The 20807-nt window shown below is 39.4% G+C and overlaps 1 protein-coding gene across 1 annotated transcript in view; it reads right to left on the minus strand.

Annotated features, from left to right (window-relative positions):
* Positions 1 to 12784, minus strand: part of Csmd3 (CUB and Sushi multiple domains 3) — a 1059412-nt gene extending 1046628 nt beyond the window's left edge. Inside the window, exon 1 of the mRNA XM_051202442.1 lies at positions 12184 to 12784. Coding sequence (XP_051058399.1) covers positions 12184 to 12361 — 178 coding nt within the window. The 5' untranslated portion in view covers positions 12362 to 12784. The remainder of the gene's footprint in view (positions 1 to 12183) is intronic.
* Between the last annotated feature and the right edge of the window lie 8023 nt (positions 12785 to 20807).

Here is a 20807-nt window from a genome sequence, read left to right on the forward strand (position 1 = left end):
CTGGTCTCTACAGACACCTATACGTCTTACTTACACACACACACACACACACACACACACACACACACACACACACACACGTCCGTGTACACACGCTATTTTCTTTAAAAAAAAAAATAATAAAAACTGATTAAGGTAGTAGCAGTGCTTATGAATAGCAGTTTTCCCTAAAATAATTGGAAAAGGCTGGAGAGCTGGGTGCACAGTATAAAGCACATGTTGCTTTTACAAAGGACCCAAGTTTGGTTTCCAGAATTCCCATGGCTCCTCCCAGCTATAGGTAATTCTAGCCCCAGTATACCTCATGCCCTCTTCTGGCTTCCATGAGCACTGCATGAATGCAATGCAAAATCAACATGTCTGCAGATGAAGCATTCATACACATAAAATAATAATAAAGAAATGAATAAGCCTTGAACATAAATGTAACCATGGTTAGCATGGGCCCATGAGCATTTCTATGACAAATTTCATCCAAGAGAGTTCGTCTCCTAGTCATCTTAGGACACAAAGCGGGAAGTTGGCACACAAATTAGCAGACTGAATGCAAATTTGTTTCCACAAAACATTGGAATTAATTCGGCTGCTTTACTTTAAGCGCCAGCCAAAAGGATAAAAGAGAAGAAGAAGAAAAGACACCCTAGCTCTAAGTCTCTGCATATATCTGAACACCGAGAGAGCTTCTTCTGGGCAGCATAGCTCAGTCACTTAGAACATGCTGCCAATGAAAGTCTTAGCTGGTGCCCTGCACTTCCAGGAGATGCCGGTGCCTTTCTTTTCCCAGGTGGGCCAACTTTGATCTGGTATCTTACAGATGCAGCCCCTGGCCACACAAAGCTCACAGCTGAATTGCAGGCAGCTCCGTTTAACTGTGTTACACATATTTGCAAACCAGATTCTGTTTCTAAGGGAGTTACAAAATTTGTTTCTCTTTGTGAAAATGTTGATTCCAAACTGAAAGCAAAATTTAATATCTAAAAATTTGGGATTAGCTAAACATCTAATTACATTTTAAGTGACTAGTAAGAGAGATGGCTTATAGTCACTAGTCTCTAATAGAAGTCTCATAACATAAAAGTACATTGCAAAATTATGTCTTTGAATTCTTGTCTCAGTTGATAGACCTCATCATGGAGGGTATCACTTTCATGAAAATGATATTATGAGCACATTTTTCTCAGATTTCTTTCAAATTCGGCAACCTTCATAGTATAACAAACAAAACAATTAGATCAAATATCCCCGTTGTTTTTCTTTTTTAATTTATTGTTTGAGAAACTAGAATAAAACAAGAAAGAACAGCTGATGGTTGTGCTTTGTAACACTAATGAGGAAATTTGAGATGACAGGAACATGAAGAAATCATTTTTTTGTTTGTTTGTTTTTTTGTTTTTTGACAAACCTGCTTGCCCCTTCCTTCTCACCAAGTTCATGGAAATGAAATCACAAATGAATGTGTCATTGACATTTTCAGTAAATCAGTGAATGGTTATAATCGTATCAAGTTTTAAGCTGAAGAACTGGGCTGATAAGGCACTTGCAACAACAAATGGAATAACGGGATGCAGAGTTACAAAAAACACAGTTGGGGATAAACTATAGTTGCATCTTCATTAAATTCAGCAGATTCTAAGAGGCCTGGGCATGTATCAAAATGTCTGATCCTATTCTAAATGCTGCTTGAAATTAATGTGTCCCCATGAAGCGCATACAGTTCAGTGAGTGTATTATTCTCTGGATTGCTCATGGAAGGCCATTGCCATATTTTTAGTCTTTGATTTTATTTATTTATTTACTTATTCATTTTGTTTTGTCTCTTTTTATCTATGGTTGTTCTGGAACTCTGTGGAACAGAGATTGTATAGACAATCTCTGACTCACAGTCTGCCTGCCTTTGTTTCCCTAATGCTGGGACTAACAGTTTTTGCTACCATGCCTGGATTGAGTCTTCAAATTGTAAAGTGAGGTTAAGACGACATTTCTGAATATGTGTCCCCACAACAGAGAGAGTTAACTACTGAGTTCAGAAAGTTCAATTGTAATAAATAGCTGTATCTGAAAACACAACTTATTCTCTCACAACAAAACACCAGTTTTGAGCAGTTGTGGAAAATTAGATCATATTTATAAGATAACCATGTTGTATAAGTGTGCCATTAATTTCTAAGTTGTTCTCTCTGGCTGATATTCCTGTATTCTTGCAGCCCTGCATCTGTGCTCTCTGACAGACTACCTTCAAGAATCCCTGCTTTACAACCGGACAGTATTTTGTACAGTAGTTTCCTTCTCCAAGAAGCTGCTCTGTCCCAAACCAGTTAGATCTCTATAGGCATTCACAAGACCCCTCCAACAGACTGAAAGTGAAGGAAAGGAAATTAAAAAACTGTTTGCCAAGTCAATTATTCTATAGGATGTTTCTGCTTTTGTGTGGGAAAAAAAAAACTGCCCTGAACATTTTTAACCAGGCAGCCCTTGCCCTTGTAGAATGAAAAATGAAAGAGGTTTGTGGATGGAGTTGTAGATTAATAATTTTTATGTTATTAAAAAAAGATCATTAACCCTTGAAAATACAGACTAAATGGAATTTAGGAATAATCCCATTCTTAAGACTCTACAGAACTTGGTTGGAGCTTAATGTGAAAAATGAACAAATGTATTTTTTAAATCTTATTATAAAATTGGTTAATGTTTTCTACTCATAAATTTATGTAATACACATCCGCAATTCAGTCCTCCTCTTTTGTATATTCTAAATTTTACTCAGGATTGCTGTGATAGAATCATTCCATTTTTCTTTGACCATTGTGCTAGAGTTTTCATTTGATAGAGGCTTAGACATCTCCTGCATTATCTTGGAAATCCTTCCTTAAATACTCTCTACAAAATTACAAAAAATTACAAAATATCCTCTGTTCCTGTTGAACTGACACTGAGGTAACTGATTTAATCAAGTTATGTCAAAGAAGTAGATTAAAAAATGGAGTGTCTTGTTAATGTAACACAGAGAACACATGTGTAACATGATTCTGATTCTAACTTTTCTTATGAAATCATTTCTCTAGGGAAACCTGAAGAGATCCATATACGAATTTAACCATAAACATGTTTTAGATTTTGAAACTGCTGTGAGAGTTTGGTTGTTGTTTCTGTTATTATTATTTTTTTTTTCTATGAGCTAAAAACATCCGGCCTGGGCTTCTTATATGCATGCAACAGAGAAAGTAAGGTTTGTCAATACAGATAACAATGTGAGCTCATGAGAATTATTTTACAGCTGCTTGTTTAAAAGTTCAGGGCTGAAATAGGAGGGAGAACTATTATTTGAGATGAAGATACCACTACATAAAGAGTATTACACGTAAGAAATATGAAAAAAATGTTTATCCTCAAAATATCTCCACAAACATGTTAATGCCACAGCCTCTCTGTAAACCAGGCGCCCCTGAGCTTTCTGGAATTAATCATATGATCTCTTTCTTGGTGTGGTGTCTGGCCATATTTGTAATTCAAAGTTGAAAAGCAACGTCCTCTTACTTTAAAGGGTTCCATCATAGGTAGTCTTTTAAAATTGCTAATGTAGGGCAAAGGAAGAACTTATAGATTAAAATTTATGAAGTCAGCTTTCCTGGAAATAACTCACTCTTTACATCTCAACTTAAATCATCAAAAGCTTTTATCTTCCAAAATTTTATACAAGAGTAATTAAAAATATTATATATGCTGCAACTATGAAGATAACTAAATAACATTTTAGGGTTTTTTGTGAAATTTCAATCCTTGAAAATGGATTGTTATTTTTAAGGTAGAGTCTTGGATAATAATTTTCTTACATTAATACGATGAAAGGAACTGTACCTATGAAAGTGTACACTGGAAAGAATTTATAGCTCTCAAGCAATATGTATGACTTAACCTTACTAAAATTCAGGATAGAAATTGAGAATTGATTTCATAGATGTACATTTCAAAGAAGAAATAGTTTCCAATTTACCAACAAAAAATGGCTAAAAATTTTAACAACACATGAACATTATCCTATAAATTGATTTTATTTATGGACCTATAACCACTAATAGTTAAATTTCTCAGAAAATAAGATTATTTAACTGATACATATTATTATTTATGTGTATTTTTGTGCATGCCTGTGCATATACCATAACCACAGCCACATCACATGAGTGGAGGCCTAAGGATATGTTGTAGTAGTTGCCTCTCTTTTCTAGCAGGTAAATTCCGGGATTTGAATTCAGACTGACAACCTTAGCAGCACATGCCTTTATCTTCTGAGCCCTATATATGCTCCTGTATCAGTATTGAGAAAATCCACTCCAGCTGTAAGTTATCTCTCCTTGTGCTCATCTAAGCAGATAGTCAACATTTCTTGTATTTTTTCCTACAAATATGTAATCACCAATATTTCACTGTTATTCTAGTTGATTTATGGTGCTTAAATGTGAACCTTTATGGCTGATTACCTTCATTGGTGCCACCCAAACTATCTCTGAAATAAAACTGGAATACTATAAAATAAAAAGCATTAAACCTAGTCTCTAAAGGCCAATAAAGTAACCTGATTTCAGGAGGCAGAGCCCACTGTAACCCTGGGAAATTCACATGTACCTATTTATAAAATATGAGCAATGACCCTCCCGATATAGACGAATCCATGTAAGTACATCAGTCAATTGGTATTTAAATTAATCTACATCAAAATGCAAAGATGAACTTCAACCAGGAGTCTGGCTAACTTTATTTATTTATTTATTTATTTATTTCAGATCTGCATCCTCTTGACACATCAACACAGGGGGAGAATTAAATGGTAAAATATGATCAACAGGAATTACAAAGTGCTGCGTGGGTGGGGACTAACTAGCCTGGAACCTTAGCTAACATGAAGAAAGCTAATGGAAGAAGGGGCTATACTTTGTATTTTTTGGTGAGGGAAAGTAAAGGAGCGGTGCTACAGATGTAGAATGTTCATTTTGCACATGCAAGTTTAATTTAATGGTAGCTCTGCAGGGCCCTTTGTTTGCACACTTGATTCACATAGATCACCTGATTTAACAAGCCCACTGAAAATACAATAATTTATGGAAGCATATGAAGAGTTCAGCTGAGGCTTTAAAAAAAAAAAGTGAATTCTTTATCTAAAGGTGCTCCCTGGCATTATCCTAGTGTGACATTCAAATCTTTGTGGGTCTGTGGCTCCAGAGCCCTCATTTTGTTTTCGTTGTTATTGTTCTTTTCCACTTTATTGGACTGGTTTTTAAATTTCAGAAAACATTAAATTAACTCCTTGGCTTGTCAGAAACACCGGTATCTGTGCTTAACCCCCAGAGAACCTGATGTGTCAGCTGCTGGTGGGTCTGTGAGATTTTGTTTGGCAGAAAAATTTCTACAGGACTCTGGCACTCCTTCTTAGAGATGGCTTAAGAAGCAGTGCAGTAAATGTGCTTATGAAACACAGAGTAATGTTGTGATAGCTAATGCCTCGCGAATCCCTTTGACATTTTCCATCAGTAAGACTCGCATGCTGAAGGTATCAGGGTAGGCATTTTAGGAGAGATTTTGAATACAGTTGTGGAACACAACTACCTTCCCTAGAACATATTAGCCCTGAGACATCCACAGCACAAAGCAACAGTGGATAATTCCAAACACCTTTGCTGCGTGGAGGGACAGAGTGTGAACTGAAGGGAACTGGTCATAAACATAAGAATATTTAAGAAGTTTCCAGTGACATTCTGTAACCTGTTATTTGAGATGAGAACAAAAGCCTGAGGAGAAAACTAATATTGACCAAATTTTGTGTGGTTGGTAGCACACAAACACATCATGAATCACCTAGTGGCTGGCTCTCACAATAAAAAGATGAAGTTTATAACTATAGTTTCTGCTTCATCACTCCACACACATCTCATGTAAAATTAAAATGGTAATTCTCATTATATCCCTAAACTGCACTTTGAATAAAATGAGAGAAAGAAAGTGGCGGAAGAAACACATACCTAAAGTTAAGTTTTAGTGTCTTTTTCTTTTTCTTTTCTTTTTATCTTTCAAGTGTTTTTTATCTTTCTCTGTGTAGCTTTGTAGACCAGACTGGCCTCGAACTAAGAGATCCACCAGCCTCTGCTTCCAAAGTGCTGAGATTAAAGGTTTGCACCACCATGGCCCAGCTAAGTTTTATTATTTACGTAGACAACTTTGAATGATGTCAGGTTTTGTTGGCATCTCATACATCATTTTTTCCATACCATCTTCATTTGCAATTGTTTCTATTCTAATCCCTGAAACCTTGAAATTCCAGGAAAAGATGGCATAGTTTCTTGAATAGTTATCTTGCTAAAGGGTCAGGGCCTTAAGAAGAATACCTCTTTGTGGTTTAAAATTGTGAGTCAGCAAGCAGCCAGGCATGGCAGTATATGTCTGCGATTCCCACACTTGGCAGATCTGAGCAAGAAGATCGAGAATGGAAGGAAGGCTGCAGTTACACAGACAATTTGACCTCAGCTTGGACAACAATGAGACAACATTGTGTCCCCTGCAAAAAAATACAGTTAACCACAAATAGGTGAAGTATTGATTGTTTTATGTTTTTGTTTTGTTTTTGACTTTCAGCAGACTTTCTGGAAACTCTGAAGGGTAAATACAAGCTCTTATCTCTTGGGACACTAGAAGAGTACCTGCTATCCGGGAAGAGAATTCAGCCTAGACCCAGTCGCTATCCTCAGGCATTGCTACACACATTTATTTGTCTTGGAAATCTTAGCAAACATCTTATTTCAGATCTTTGATTTCCACAGGAGCACACAGGCATTGCTGGATGCCTCTCTGGCTGTTAGTTTTGCCAATCATAGAACAGTTCTCCTGTATGTAGAACCACAAATGTGCCATTTTCTGCCAGAGTGTTCTGCCTTTGCCAGCTAAGCCTCCTTCAAAGGTCTGCAGCTCCACCCCATAGACAGACAAGCTAGCTGCTCAGCACAGGCAAGCAGGACTAGGTCAGATCATCAATTAATTAATCCAGAAGTTCTCTCTGTTTTTCCCCACACACTCTTGCAACTAGAGCCTGGAGGAGCCCTGTCTCTTGACTCTGCCCACACAGAACATTCTAGAAGGTGGAGATTTGTGTGAATGGGTCTTTCCCCTTGCTTTCAAGGAGACAGTTAACAAAGAGATTTCAGCTCTGAATTTCAGGAGCCTTTTAACTCTACCAGGCTCACTTTAGGAATGCCTTGGTACCAAGCCTGCAGGAAGGAGTAACCTTCTTCCTCCTGCCTCCTCAGTCTGTCTGTACATGGTCTCCATTTCACTTTCATTATGCAGTGCACAGTATCTTCAGAGACCCTCTTTCAGGAATCACCTGACCACAGCAAGAGAACAGAGAGAAGAGCTTGGGCGATGAGGTTACATGTACTGTTATATTTCTTTTACCCCATCCCTGCACTCACCCTTATAATACCACTTGCTTCAAATATTTGCTGTGATTCAAAGACAGAATGAACTCTCCTGGCTATCTTTTCTCCAAAAGCATCAACATAGGAAAGAAGATTTGAAAGAAGCTCATGTAGGGTAATTCCATATTCCATGCTTTGTCTTCCCCAAAGACCTTCCAGATCTGCTGGAGGGAGTGCATCCTCCAGAAGTTGTAGAAGTGAGGACAGCAGCTTCAGTCCCCTTGGGGAACCCTGGCTTTTTCTCCTTGACCCTGTCCTACCTTAGGGCAACTGTAGTATCTGAGCCAGAGACAATCTGGAGCTTAGGGAAAATGAATGTTACATAGCTTTACTTAGTACTCACAGACTCCTACTCTCAGAGTCCCCTGATAGCTCTTGGGTATAATTTATTATCATCCCTCATGCTAGAAACACACATACACACACACACACACACACACACACACACACACCACATACATACATACAAACATACATATCCACACAAACATACATATATACAAACACACACACATACATACACAAACACACATATATAGAAAAACACATACTCAAAAGCACACATACATACACACACACACACACACACAAACTCACACAAATACACACATACACACACACACACACCACATACATACATACATACATACATATCCACACAAACATACATATATACAAACACACACACATACATACACAAACACACATATATAGAAAAACACATACTCAAAAGCACACATACATACACACACACACACACACACACACAAACTCACACAAATACACACACACACACACACACACACCAGGAACCCATTCTCGACCAGGTTGAGCCAATGAACATTTCAATCTCAAGAATTTTGATTTTAGGGAAAAGTGATAAATATTCACAAAGGAAGTGGACAGGACATATACCCATTAAACTGTGTCAGGAAAATACCTCAATCTCTTAAACACAAGGGCTGCTTCCTTTCATCTGGATACTGCTAACCTTGGGTGGGGAGAGGTGAGACTTTGGTGGATTCAATTTGCTGTTTTGACTGTTTTGTGCAGTGTATTCTTTCCAGCCTCTTTGACAAACTCCCTCAAGATACTATACTTACTTTTCCTTTTTTTTCTCTCTTTCTCTCTTCCCCTCCCTCGGCCCCTCCCTACCTCCCTGCCTCCCTCTCTTCTTCCCTGCCTCCCTCCCTCCCCCTCTCTCTCTCCTTTCTGCAGTGTCAGATGAAAGCCTTGCAATCAGAGGGTTAGATTATCTGTCCCTATTGACATAAGCCTGGCTGGGATCTTCAGAAAAGACTCCCCTGGCATGGACAACTGACACAAACTTCAGCTCAAGTTCTACCTCTCTGCTGCCATGACACCAGCATCCAGCCACCAAGAAGGAACTAGGGAGACTGGTGTTTGGCCCTCTCTCCTGCAGAGCTCCATGTCCCAAGGCCTGGTCATTATGTCCTGGAAGTCCCAGAGCAAGCAGAAAAGGGCATTGTCCCTGAAGTCCAACTTCCTGCAGAAACCCCAAGGCATGCACCTGGAGGGAGTGTGAGGAACACAACACTGGGCTTTCCACTGCTGCAGACTCCAGTGTGCCATGCAGTGCCTTTCTGAGCCCCGACTGACCTTCCTGCTCCTGAGGCCTTTGAAAAGAAGAGTGTAAAAGCACCTGGGCTGGAGGGGCAGGTGGTTCTTTTTACGTGGGCGGGACCTTTCATCTGGACTTAGTATTCATGGTTTCTTTCTTCTTGGTGAAAGCTAACCAGAACACCATTCAACTAGAAGACACATTTCATCTCTCTCTCCATCTCTTTGTCTCTCCGTCTCTCTCTTCCCTCTCTCATGTATTTCTGTCCCTCCTCCTCCCGAGCCCCCTCCATTGGCTCCAGCTAGAATTAGACATAGGCAAGAATGAAGCGCAAGCTGCAACTCCACCGCCCTCCAGGTGATTCTGGCTGCTATAAAATGCTCCCCAGGATGTTAGCTACCCTTTGAGCCCCACCTGGGAGGCTCAGGCCTACCAAAGACTACTTTATCTCCACCTTTAGGCGTTTCCTCCCCCTGAACCTCTTTGTCATTGCTTTTACAGTGAGAAGTGACGGCTGAAGGATGAAAACTATAGACAGATGGTAGAATTGTGGCATATGAAGAGGTTCCCACACCACTGTGCACCACGGATCTCCTGACCTCTCATATTAGCCTATGTTTGGATTTCCAGAGAACTTAAGCTATTCTGTGGGCCTGAATAACCAGAAAAGAAACAATGGGGGAAACAAAAGAGGAATTAGGCACTACAACACACAATGTACAAGAAAGATAATGCTGCAATCACAGTTTTCGGAAAACCTTGAGATGGAAGCTAAATTAAAATTTAAACAGGAGAAGAAATAAGCCACTGTGAAAATGGGCACCCCTGGCTGTTGGGGTAAAACACATAACACATGCAAGTTTTTCTGTATTTGAGGATAGTCTTTCAATGTATAAAGTGTTAGACTGTCTCCCAAGTAGCAGAGGTAGGGCAATTAAGAACTTTGTTCCCATTTTAAAAGGTTTTAGAGATTTGTGCAATACTGTTGAACAAGCCCAAAGCAGACATGACATGCAACACCTTCCCAAAGTCCCTAAAGCTTGGAGAGATTCAAAGGGCACCAAAAATCTGGGTGCAAAGTGTAGGAGTTGTGGTTGGAGGCCAGGGGCCTCCACTCCCATCGGAAACAAATTAGCATTCCGTTCTTTTTCAGTGGTGCATTTTCTTCGTAAAATACGGTAGGTGCTGGCAGCAAAAGCTGAAATCGCAAGCTGCCCAGCTCTGCGTTTCTCTGGCTGACGTGCTCTGCCGGCTTTGGCAACTCGCTCCTCCTAATGTGCCCCTGAAACGTTTGGCTCAACAGGTATCTCATGAAAATTCGCACTTAACCCTCGGCCATCTCCTTGAAGGAGACACTTGCACGTTTCTTGCCCCTGCTCGGGCTGCTGCTGGCTGCCCGCGAGTCCTCCACGCGCGTGTCTAGCAGGCAGCCCCAGGGCCATCCATTAACCACCCACTCCCAGTGGCAGGGAAACTAAGCCCAGACGTGTCTCTCTTCGCACATCCGGCTGGCGATGAAAACCCGAGCACCCTGAGACCGGTTGTGTGTAGTAGGTAGACTAGTTGCATCCTTTCCGACAAGCGTTTGAACCCCAGTAAAGTACACACAGACACACACACACACACACACACACACACACACACACACACACACACACACACACACACACGAAAAAGAGCAAGCTTTAAATAGAAGGTCGGGGTTACAAAGCAGTTGCAGATACAGAAACCAGGGGCAACTTTGTGGCATTTAGGGATGTCAATTAAAATTCCAAGCAGAACTCCCCCTGGTTGGTCACCCCTGAGGGAGAGGTAACCTCTGCACTCCCCTCCTCCCCAAACATGACTTATCATATCCACCGAATGCAAATGTGCTGCCTTCTGCGAGGGGACAGCCAGCTGCAAGCTGGACAATAAAGTGTTTCATAGAGACGCGGCCCGATTGCGGTTCAGAGAGGCACTCCTTCCCAAAGGAAGAAGCTCCCAGTTTGTGCTGATAGCCTTGGCGCGCCCGGGCCAAAAAAACCAAAACGGCCCCTCCACCCCTCCAGGCAGAGACACACAGGATTGGAAACTAGCTCAGCTCCAAGCTGCATCCCCCCTGTGTCTGCTGGAGCTGCCAGTGAGGATGGAGGAGTGATTGTTCAGAGATGATGACACGAGTCATAAACACCTCTCGAGTATTCTTCGCAGCAATTAAAGGGCAGTGGGCGCAGGAGAAGTTGTGGGATAGCTGTGGGTCTATTTGGTCCCCTGGGCAGCCTTTTCTCCAGTGATCTGACTGTACCTTGCCTTCCTGTTTGGGAACAAATTTTCCATCGCACCCGCCCCCACTCCTTGTCTGTGCATGTGACACTCATTGTACCTGTCTGAACACAGAGACTTGCTGGGGATTTTCTTTTTGGTCAGCTGCTAATGACTTTCCTCCTACCTTCATTCATCCTCAAAGGTGGTTCTTAACACTTGGTGACATCTCAGCCTCATTTTTTATTTATTTATTTTTTAACCAAGCGTTTAACAGAGCACCCAAGGAAGCTCCCCTACATTTATCCTTGCATAGGAAGCCACGTAGAAATAATTCAAATTTGTATGCAGGCATTCATGTTGGTGTGCTCACGCTCAGGAAGGCTCTATCTCATAATGCATTTAAAAACCAACGCATTCCTAGCAGGTTGGCAACTTTGTTATCCGAAATGGTTTAAAAAGAATAAATAAACACTCAGGCCAGTGTCTTCAATTAAAAAAAAAAAAATCTGTGCAAAGAATCTAACACCATGGATTCCGCAAGAAATCAAGATAATCCTCACCACTTTAAAAAAAAAAAAGTCTTGCAGAGGAATTCTGCGTGGATATCCACTGGTTCGAGACTATAGGAACCAACTCACGTATTCGTTTGAGCATACTGCAAGAATATTTATTGAGCCCGAGCTCAATCACCGCATTGAACGCCAAATCTGGCAAGCAAAATGCATTTCCTATCTGAGGGAAGGAAAAAGAGCTGTGAATCAACTCCTTCATCAGTATTATCCCGATTATTTTATCTGTGCAAATTGCAAACTAAGCTTGCTAGCCTCTCCGAGGCGACAAGTCACCCCATCTCCATCCACAGCAGAGGGTACCCCCTGAAAGCAGACCTACCTTTTACACAAGATAGCGTCAATAGAAAGACGAGGTTCCAAAACGTAAATCCACTTTTAATCCCCATTTTCTTCTTCAGGATGAAGTCCAGGCGGCCACATTTAGCGCATCTTCGTGTGCCAGGCTCCAGAGGTTTGGATTCCTTTGCTCTGCTTTCCCCTTTGCGGCTTCCTTTCATATTATTCGCGAGCTCTGGATTCTGGCTCTTCAGCCCAGCGCAGTAGAGTTGTTGCTGTTGTTGGTGCGCGGTCACAGCTCGGAGTGAATGGTGTTTCTGGGATACCACAGCAACCTTGACGAGGACTCAACCATCTCTCCAACGGGGGCACAGAGTCTCCGCTACTCCGGATTCTGTCTTTTCTTTAGCGTTTTTTCCCCTCTACCAAAATTAACCTCAAATCTTGCTCCTCACAACCAACACCAGAAAGCACTCGTGAGCATCTGAAAGCCCCGCTCTGCTCCCTGATGAACTCCCCACAATATTGGGAATCTCGGGGCTTGGATTATTTTTCCCCCCCGAATAGATCAATTCTGCCAGCAAAAGCAGTTCAAGAAATATTATGTTAGTGAGCTCTCCACTGCAGCCTGCGAATACAGAAGCATGCTAAAGGAATATTTTAAAGTGAAGATCTACGTCGCTTTTAGGAGAAACCGTGAGGATAATGAATTGGGTTCCATAGATGCCCACGTCGTTAGAATGGGACATGTGTTACTACAGTAGTCACATATAGTCCAGGCAGCCCTCAGACAGCTATTATACTTTCATTTAATTGAGAAAGGAAATCACAGATAATTTATTTGCATGTAAAAAAAATTACATATTCGAATACCTACGTGGAAAAACCATGACAAGGATTTTATTACTTGGTAAACATATGCCACAGTGGCTGGGGCAGGGGTAGGGTTGGAAGGGAAGTCAGAATATTTCCCTAAATAGTTCATCTTTCACCTTTTTCCACCTCCTTGTAGCGGGTGTGCAATAGCCGTTAAAGCAATTGTGTCTGTGGTTATCATCTACAGAAAGCTCATTTTCTTAATTCTGAATTGATCCCAAATATGTAAATGGGAGGTTTCTTTCAAAAGGCAAAATGTATATGTCTATACATCTTGGACTTGGCAGCTCCATAAACCAGGCAAGGGTTAAGGCTATACAAAGGAAGAGTTCTTGCGCCATCTACTGGCCATCTGCAAGCCTTCCGCTTCTCCTTCACATCTAAAGGGACCCTGTTTTATCTCCTATTGTAGAGATGTATCCCCGAGACTAGAGTGTTTTTCTTACGCATCCTAATTTTTTTAATTTACTTTTTTCTGCAAGATCCTGGCCCAAATATTTTGATAATAAAGTTCCTTAGACCAGAGGTCGGATAGACGATCTGGACCTTTTTGGAACTTGGTCCTGCCTCAAGAGTTAGGAAGGGCTGCAGTGCAGACTATGGAATATGTAAACTGCCAGTGCCTGTCGGTGGCCCTATTTGCCATGCTGGGAGGGGTGATGGAGAGCATCTTTATATATCAATCAAAAGGATTGACCGCTTTGGGTGTGCAGCTCCCCATCCTGTTTACAAATGAAGAAGCCTGTCCCGTGCAGCATGCAATCACCCTAACCTGCCTTTGTCCCTGAGCTCGCCTTGGAGCTGGCTGCTCAGTGGACCAAGGCAGTTGCATCTAGAGGGGGTTCTGCTCTGTGAAGTGGGCACACAAAAAGCGCTCACACTCGTCAGTGGCAAGTGGGTTCAGCCTACGAGAAGGATTCTCAGCTCCTCCCTGGGAATGTGGCGTTTGGTGTAAGTCTGCCATTGAAGGAGACAGGGAGAAAAGGCTAGAACACGAGAGTGCACACTGGGGCTGTCATAAGGAGTAAGCCTGCTTCTTTATGGAAAATGACTGGAGGTGTTCTTGTTTGTTTATATCTCTGCAGGCAGGTATTTTCTCAAGGGCTTTTTGCATGCATATGCGTGTGTGTGTGTGTGTGTGTGTGTGTGTGTGTGTGTAACAGGGATTTCTCTCCTGAGTAGAGTTAGCAAAAGGCAAAACTGTAGACGCCCAACTGACCTCATTAAATTTCAAAGGATCATTGAGAAGCTGCAAGGCAGGGTCCTGTTCCTTCCCAACAGTGCCCCACTATTGTCTGCATAGGCAGATTTGGAAAGGGAGCAGGGCAACGTTGGGAATAGACTGCCACTGGGAGGATCAACCCAGGAAACGTCATTAGCCTGCTCAGCCACCTTGGCAGTGGCAATGGCATTGATTTCAGTCAAGATGTCAGGGTGCATTGCTGTGACTGTTGCATTGGCTGGGCTGAATGATGAGTTAGATGCAAGCTTAATGAGGGCATAGCAAAACCTCCCTTACCAAGGTATAGAGGTTTGTCATCGCAGCTGGGTTTACTTTGGGCTCGTGACTAGCCACTTTAAACTAAAATAAGGTTATTTCTCAAAAATTTGTAGGTTTTCATTGTAATTATTGTTTACAAAATAAAATTCGACTCAGGCATCAGAAGAGTACCACTTAGACACCAATTTCTGTAACTCATTTTCCAACACGGCACTAAGCCCACAATGCAATTATCTTTCCCAAATGAATCCTGCCTATCATCTCACTGTGAGGTTTTTAAAACATTTATCTGGTTAGATCATAATACATTGAATAACACTATAGTTTCTAGTTCCTACAGCTTACCATAAATCACAAGTCATTTTTCACTCACAGTTTCCAGTTTCTGAGACAGTGTAGAAAAAAATATCATATTTTACAATCAGCAGAAGTTAAGGCTGGAGGAAATGAAGAGTTTTATCCAAGGTCACCATCAGGAGCAATGATTTTCAGTCTGTCATCCTTAGGCTTGGCCCACACTTGCCTTTCATGAACAGAAACCTTCTGTTCAGAGGAATGTTTCTCAAGGTATTCTAGAAACAAAATCAACAGCCAGTGTTGTTGATGAGAAGCCACTCAAGTCCAGCAGAAGGAAAAATACAGTAGCTATATTTGGGAGCAGAAAGTGCCCATTGCTGTATATCTGCATTAAGGCAGCAAAGGTCATTGTGGATTTGTCTAAGGGTGATAGAGTCACTAGAGAACAGTCTCTGTCCTAATAGCAGACATTACTGTGTAGTGGGGGGCACTATGTTTACAGGAGTCTCTTAAGCATCACTACAGTACATTCGGACAAGCTGGTGCTTGTCCTCCTAATAGATGAAAGCCTGGTACATAAAGAGTTTACTACCCTGCCTAAACCAAATTAACACATATGTAGATATATGAGCCTAAGAGGCCTGCATTCTTAGCAAAAGTACTTTCCTACTCTATGCAACATTTGCTCCAAGTGATGCTAGTTGTAAAAGCCTAGTCATTGCAACAATAAGGATTTCTATATTATCCCCCACATAATGACAGGAGAGCAATGATTGACAATATATTAACAATGAAGTTCTTGAAACATATGCATATATGGAAAGAACAAATTTGGTTTACAATTTTTAGTCCCTAAGATTTCTCCTATCCATTTTCTTCTGCAGCCACTAATCACTTAGCATACAGGTCATGGACAACAATGAGTTGCCAAGGATCTTGAGGACAATCACAATGATTAAGTTCCCTTAAGAGCTATTGAAAAGAGTTCAGGTCAGATCCTAGAAGTGCCAGATCACAATTTCTTCTCAACCCATTTCCCCCACCCGCACTTATCAGATACAAAGAATTTAAGACAGAATTGGCCTGGAACTAAAAGGGTAACCATCTATTTCTTTCCAAAAAAAATGTTCAGTATTAACACAGGCTCTTGACATCTATTTTAACAACACAGGGGGAAAGCAAGAGAACAATGAAGAATTAATTAAAGTAGAATGTGTATATGAAGGAATAACCTGAAGAGCAGTTATCTTCAACTTTGGATAGAAATGCATGTGTATTTAACTGAGTTGTGAACTTAATAAAAGTTTTCATTTCACTGATGATTTGCAACTTTGTATGAAGCTCATTGCTCTTATACAAGCTTTTATGCAACGTAAAGGTTTCTATGAAAGATGAGTGTCTATTGAGTATAGGTATTCACTTGCTAATTAAAAGGCAAAGAGAAAATCAAATCCATGGGACTGTGAGAAAAGAGACTGGATAGAATAAAATACATTTGGTCATGGTTTACAGACAAGCAAGCAGAAAGTTCCCTGTTCTTTGCAGTTTTTAAAACATGAATTAACCATTAGGAAAGGGAAGGTTAAAAAAAAGGAATTGACATCTGTATTTTTCCATTTTCATTGAGTTATGTCTATATTCTTTTCAAAAATGTATGAATGTAGGGACTGGAGAGATGGCTGAATGGCTAAGAGCACTGACTGCTTTTCCAGAGTACCCAGGTTCAATTCCCAGCACCCACATGGCAGCTTACAACTGCCTATAACTTCAGTTCTAGAGGACCTGACACTCCCACACACTCACATGCAGAGAAACACCAATGTACATAAAATACAAATCAATAAATTAAAAGATATGTCTAAATTTCAATATTGATTCTAGAATGATAAATTCTAATTCAAGCATCTTTTCCTCAATAGCAATAATCCAGCTTTGTTTGAGAAGAAGATAGGATGGTGTCAAATATTCACTCTATATGCCTCTGGAAGAATTAATCCCATTTAAGAACATAAGTTGTCAGCTAGGGCTAAAGATCTCTAGCTCAAGCATGCTGCCCTGGAAATCCATTCCTCTATGTCCTGACTTCTCTAAGTACACTCCTTAATACTGAGATTTAATAGTCGTTTCCATGTTCTAAAGCCACATTAAGAAAGCCACAGACTGAAATTTATATATGCACAGGACAATAATGTCTTTCCTGAAGAACCAGAGGACAAAGAAGCTTTACAATGGAAGGCAACATCTATTGCTATGTGCAAGCAAACTCTGCTTACATGGATAGCTGAAAGTTGTAATTTTTCATTTGTATATAGTATTCAGATAGTATTCAGATGTCATCATCTTCTGCCTCCCTAGGCACGGCTTCTATATCTATGGTACACATGATTTAACATAGTGATATGTTGTTCCAGATGTGTTTTTATAAAGAAGAGTCATGACCAATGGATGAAGCATGTGGGCTGGCAATCCTGAAAGGCAAAGGGACAAATTTGTAAAGATGTGATTGTTTGAAGATGTGTTTGACTTCTTGTTCTTCTGGGGCTGGTTTCACTTCACTTTTATTTGTAAAGAGAAAGACAATAAAAAATAAATAAATAAGAAAATATCAACTTGGCTAAGTAATGATAATAATCTATGTCTCTGGTTTAATCAATGATCAATTTGTCTATCTGGCATTATCTGAAAAAAACACACTCCCCACTGCAATGAATCTATCTTCATTCTTTATTAAGTATATTTATCTACTCCCAACTTCAAATATATATTTACAGAAGACTAATTAAGAGTGTGGATCACAAAACATGAACTTTTTATTTGATCTATAATTATTTGCCAAGAGATTCATAAAAAGTGCTGTGTACTTTATTTTTTTTTTTTTTCATGATTCCAAATTGAAAATCTTTTTACTTAAGGGCCTATTTTTAAATATTCAGGATAAAGTGACACCGTCACTACTTTTTGATTAGATAATGGTTCAGCCTAGTATGAATTTGCCAGTAACATAATAACCTATGTATGCTTTGTTCCATGCATTCTTCCTCTTCCTCTTCCTCTTCCTCTTCCTCTTCCTCCTCTTCTTCTTCTTCTCCTTCTCCTGCTCCTTCTCCTTCCCTCCTCCTCCTTCCTGAGAAATCTGAACATCTCCAGTAAGCAATCCCACAACTTAAAGTCAGTTCTAGGAATGTGATTTGTTTTCCAGTTTTGTTTGGCTGTAATCTCAGAAGCCTTAACCAAGAAAAGCACGCTCTGTGAGTAGAAACTGAGTATGTCAGAACTATGCTTTGCGTTTCCTTCTAAACCATATTAACCATGGTTAACAGAATCCAGCACTTGTTTTGTAACTTTTATGTGTGAGGTTAATATTACTAAATACTTACAAACTTTTAGATGAAGAAATAACTAGAGTTAATTTTTTTTAGAAATTCTGAAGTTTGAAGTGTAAGATTCACCTATGTGAATGAGAGATAATAGAGCCACATTAAATTATGAATATCTTCACTGTGTAACTAGATTTAATGTTCAAACTTTCTAAATAATTACACATAACTCTGTTTTCCATGGTTTCCAAAGCCATTTGAAAAATAATAAATATTGAGATATTTTCCAGCTTGAGAGCCCAGGAAGTTCACTGCTTAAGGATTCTTTGCTTATATATTTTTTTTATTTTTGGTCAGATAGGAAAATTACCAGTGACCTTGAATTTGAATGATCATTCTGGCTGCAAAATGAACAAAAATCAATGCAGCTGATTTGGGTTTGGCTACACATAATCCAATTTGGACTGGAAGTACAAATACCTTTCTCATCTTGACAGGAATCAATTTCATCTTTGTTCATTTTATAGAGGTCCCATGTCCATGTGTATATTCATAAGTTTACTTAAGAAGTCAGATTGAGATTCCACTGCAAGCAAACACATGCATGAATTACATATTATCTTATGATCAAGGAAGTTACAGTACATAACAGGAGATAGAATGTATTTCTAAGTGACAATGGTTCCCTTTAGTATAAGGCAACAACACAATAGAGATACCTATAAACTGTCACACTGTTTGGGGAGGCAAAGCTAGACAGTCACAGCTAGAGAGCTGGAAAATATCTTCCCAGTGAGATAAACCTCACTTAATCAAGGATCATCCAAGGATGGTGAAGGGAAAAAATATTAGTGGGGATACTACTTACAGTATTGAGCTTAAATTCTGGATACATATCTAGAATTTAGCCCTTTGGTATTGTATACAACAGGAAGACACATAGGTGAGGTTAGGAAGTAAAGACAGCCAGGAAAGTAGAAATGATAGTTCTTGCAATGAAATTTTTAGTGGATCTCATTGAATGAGAACTTATGCAAACCCCCTGTGATTCATGTTTAAATATCTCAATCAATGGACTAGTTCATTGAATATGCAAATTGATTCATTGTTTTGGAATTTATAAACAATCATCAGTAAAATGAATCAATTTATCTCTTCAAGTTGTTTGAAAAGATAGGGCATTTATTATGAATACACTTTAGCACCATCAATAATGATCAATTTGCTAAAATTTAGGTACTCTGATGTTATTGCCTTTGGCTATGTTTAATAATTATTAAATTTATAAAATCAGATGTTACAATTGTATTTTCTCCTTTGGCTATCCAAAACGACCTAATCAAAACTTCTTATATTTCTATGTGCATTCAGAAAAAAAAATGCCCATATGGTCCATGGATATCAGTATGAATTTTGAGTGATTTAACATCTAAAGAAGACTGAATGCATAGACAATCTAGGGACATAACAAAAAACTTTTATTTTGGTACAAAGACTAACAGTGTCTTTGGAGAGGTTACTTGTTCATTATTGAATTTGGTATCTTTAATTTTTAAGAGGGTACTTTCCTGGTTTAAAAAGAATATTGATTATATTTTAACAAATTAACTCTGAATCAATAAATGAAAAACAAGAAATGATAATGAAAGAATATGAAACAATGTCATGCAAGGAAGCGTGCACACTAAGAGGGTCTAAAAGAATGGGAATAAAGTGTGAGACCAGATGATATCAAAATGGCTCCTTCCAAAAAAAAAATCAAATAAAAAAATAAGTCTTTCCTGGGTCCTTTATTTGATTAGTCTATTCCCACAATTGCATACTCTGAATGTATGGGCATTTTCCCATTGGAGTGCTTGTTAATATTCTTTCTTAGTTAGCTGTTTGTCTTTTATAAGCCCATAAAAGTATAAATTTCTACCCTGAGTTCAGGTTCAGTCTTTCCAAATTTGGTTGTGCTTTTTCAAATCAGCCTAGGGAATATATTTTGAAAGTCTAGCTCCCTTAGTGACATTTGTGTTTCATTACTTTAGCACTTACAGATAATACTTTTATAAACCAATTGAAACATCTTAGATACTTTAAATCTTTACCCCAAGACATCCACGTCCACTATAAACTCTTATCTCCCATGCTTAATGTATGATATCTGAAAGACAATGATATTGCATTTTAAACATGCTTTCTTTGAGTTTATTCTATTACTAATAAAAATGTTGGCATATATATATATATATATATGTGTGTGTGTGTGTGTGTGTGTGTGTGTGTGTGTGTGCATAATACACTTTAACACATCCAAGAGAGTGTGAAAAGGAAAGAAAAAGGAAGAAGGGATTGAGAAAGAAAGAAGGAGAAAGGAAAAGAGGGAGAAGGAGATAGAACAGAAAAGAGGGAGGAAGTGAAAGAATGTTGCCTTAAGAAACCAGTGGAAGAAAAAGTTCTTGTTCACTAGCAATAATTAGAAAAAAAGCTTCAATAGCTAATGCCAGAAAGACTACTCTTGTTTCTTCCTTGGCTCCCAGACACTCCGATTTCACATGCAAAAGCAGTTCTGTCTAACTGTTTGGCAGATTGTTTGGTATGGAATTAAATGTGCACAGCTGGTGCCATCTGCTTCAAATTCTTTAATTCTTGTCATCTCTTAAACAACTTTTGGTATTCTCTTATTCATAT

The sequence above is a fragment of the Phodopus roborovskii genome, unplaced genomic scaffold (assembly GCF_943737965.1).
Source record: "Phodopus roborovskii unplaced genomic scaffold, PHOROB, whole genome shotgun sequence".
Lineage (NCBI taxonomy): Eukaryota > Metazoa > Chordata > Mammalia > Rodentia > Cricetidae > Phodopus > Phodopus roborovskii.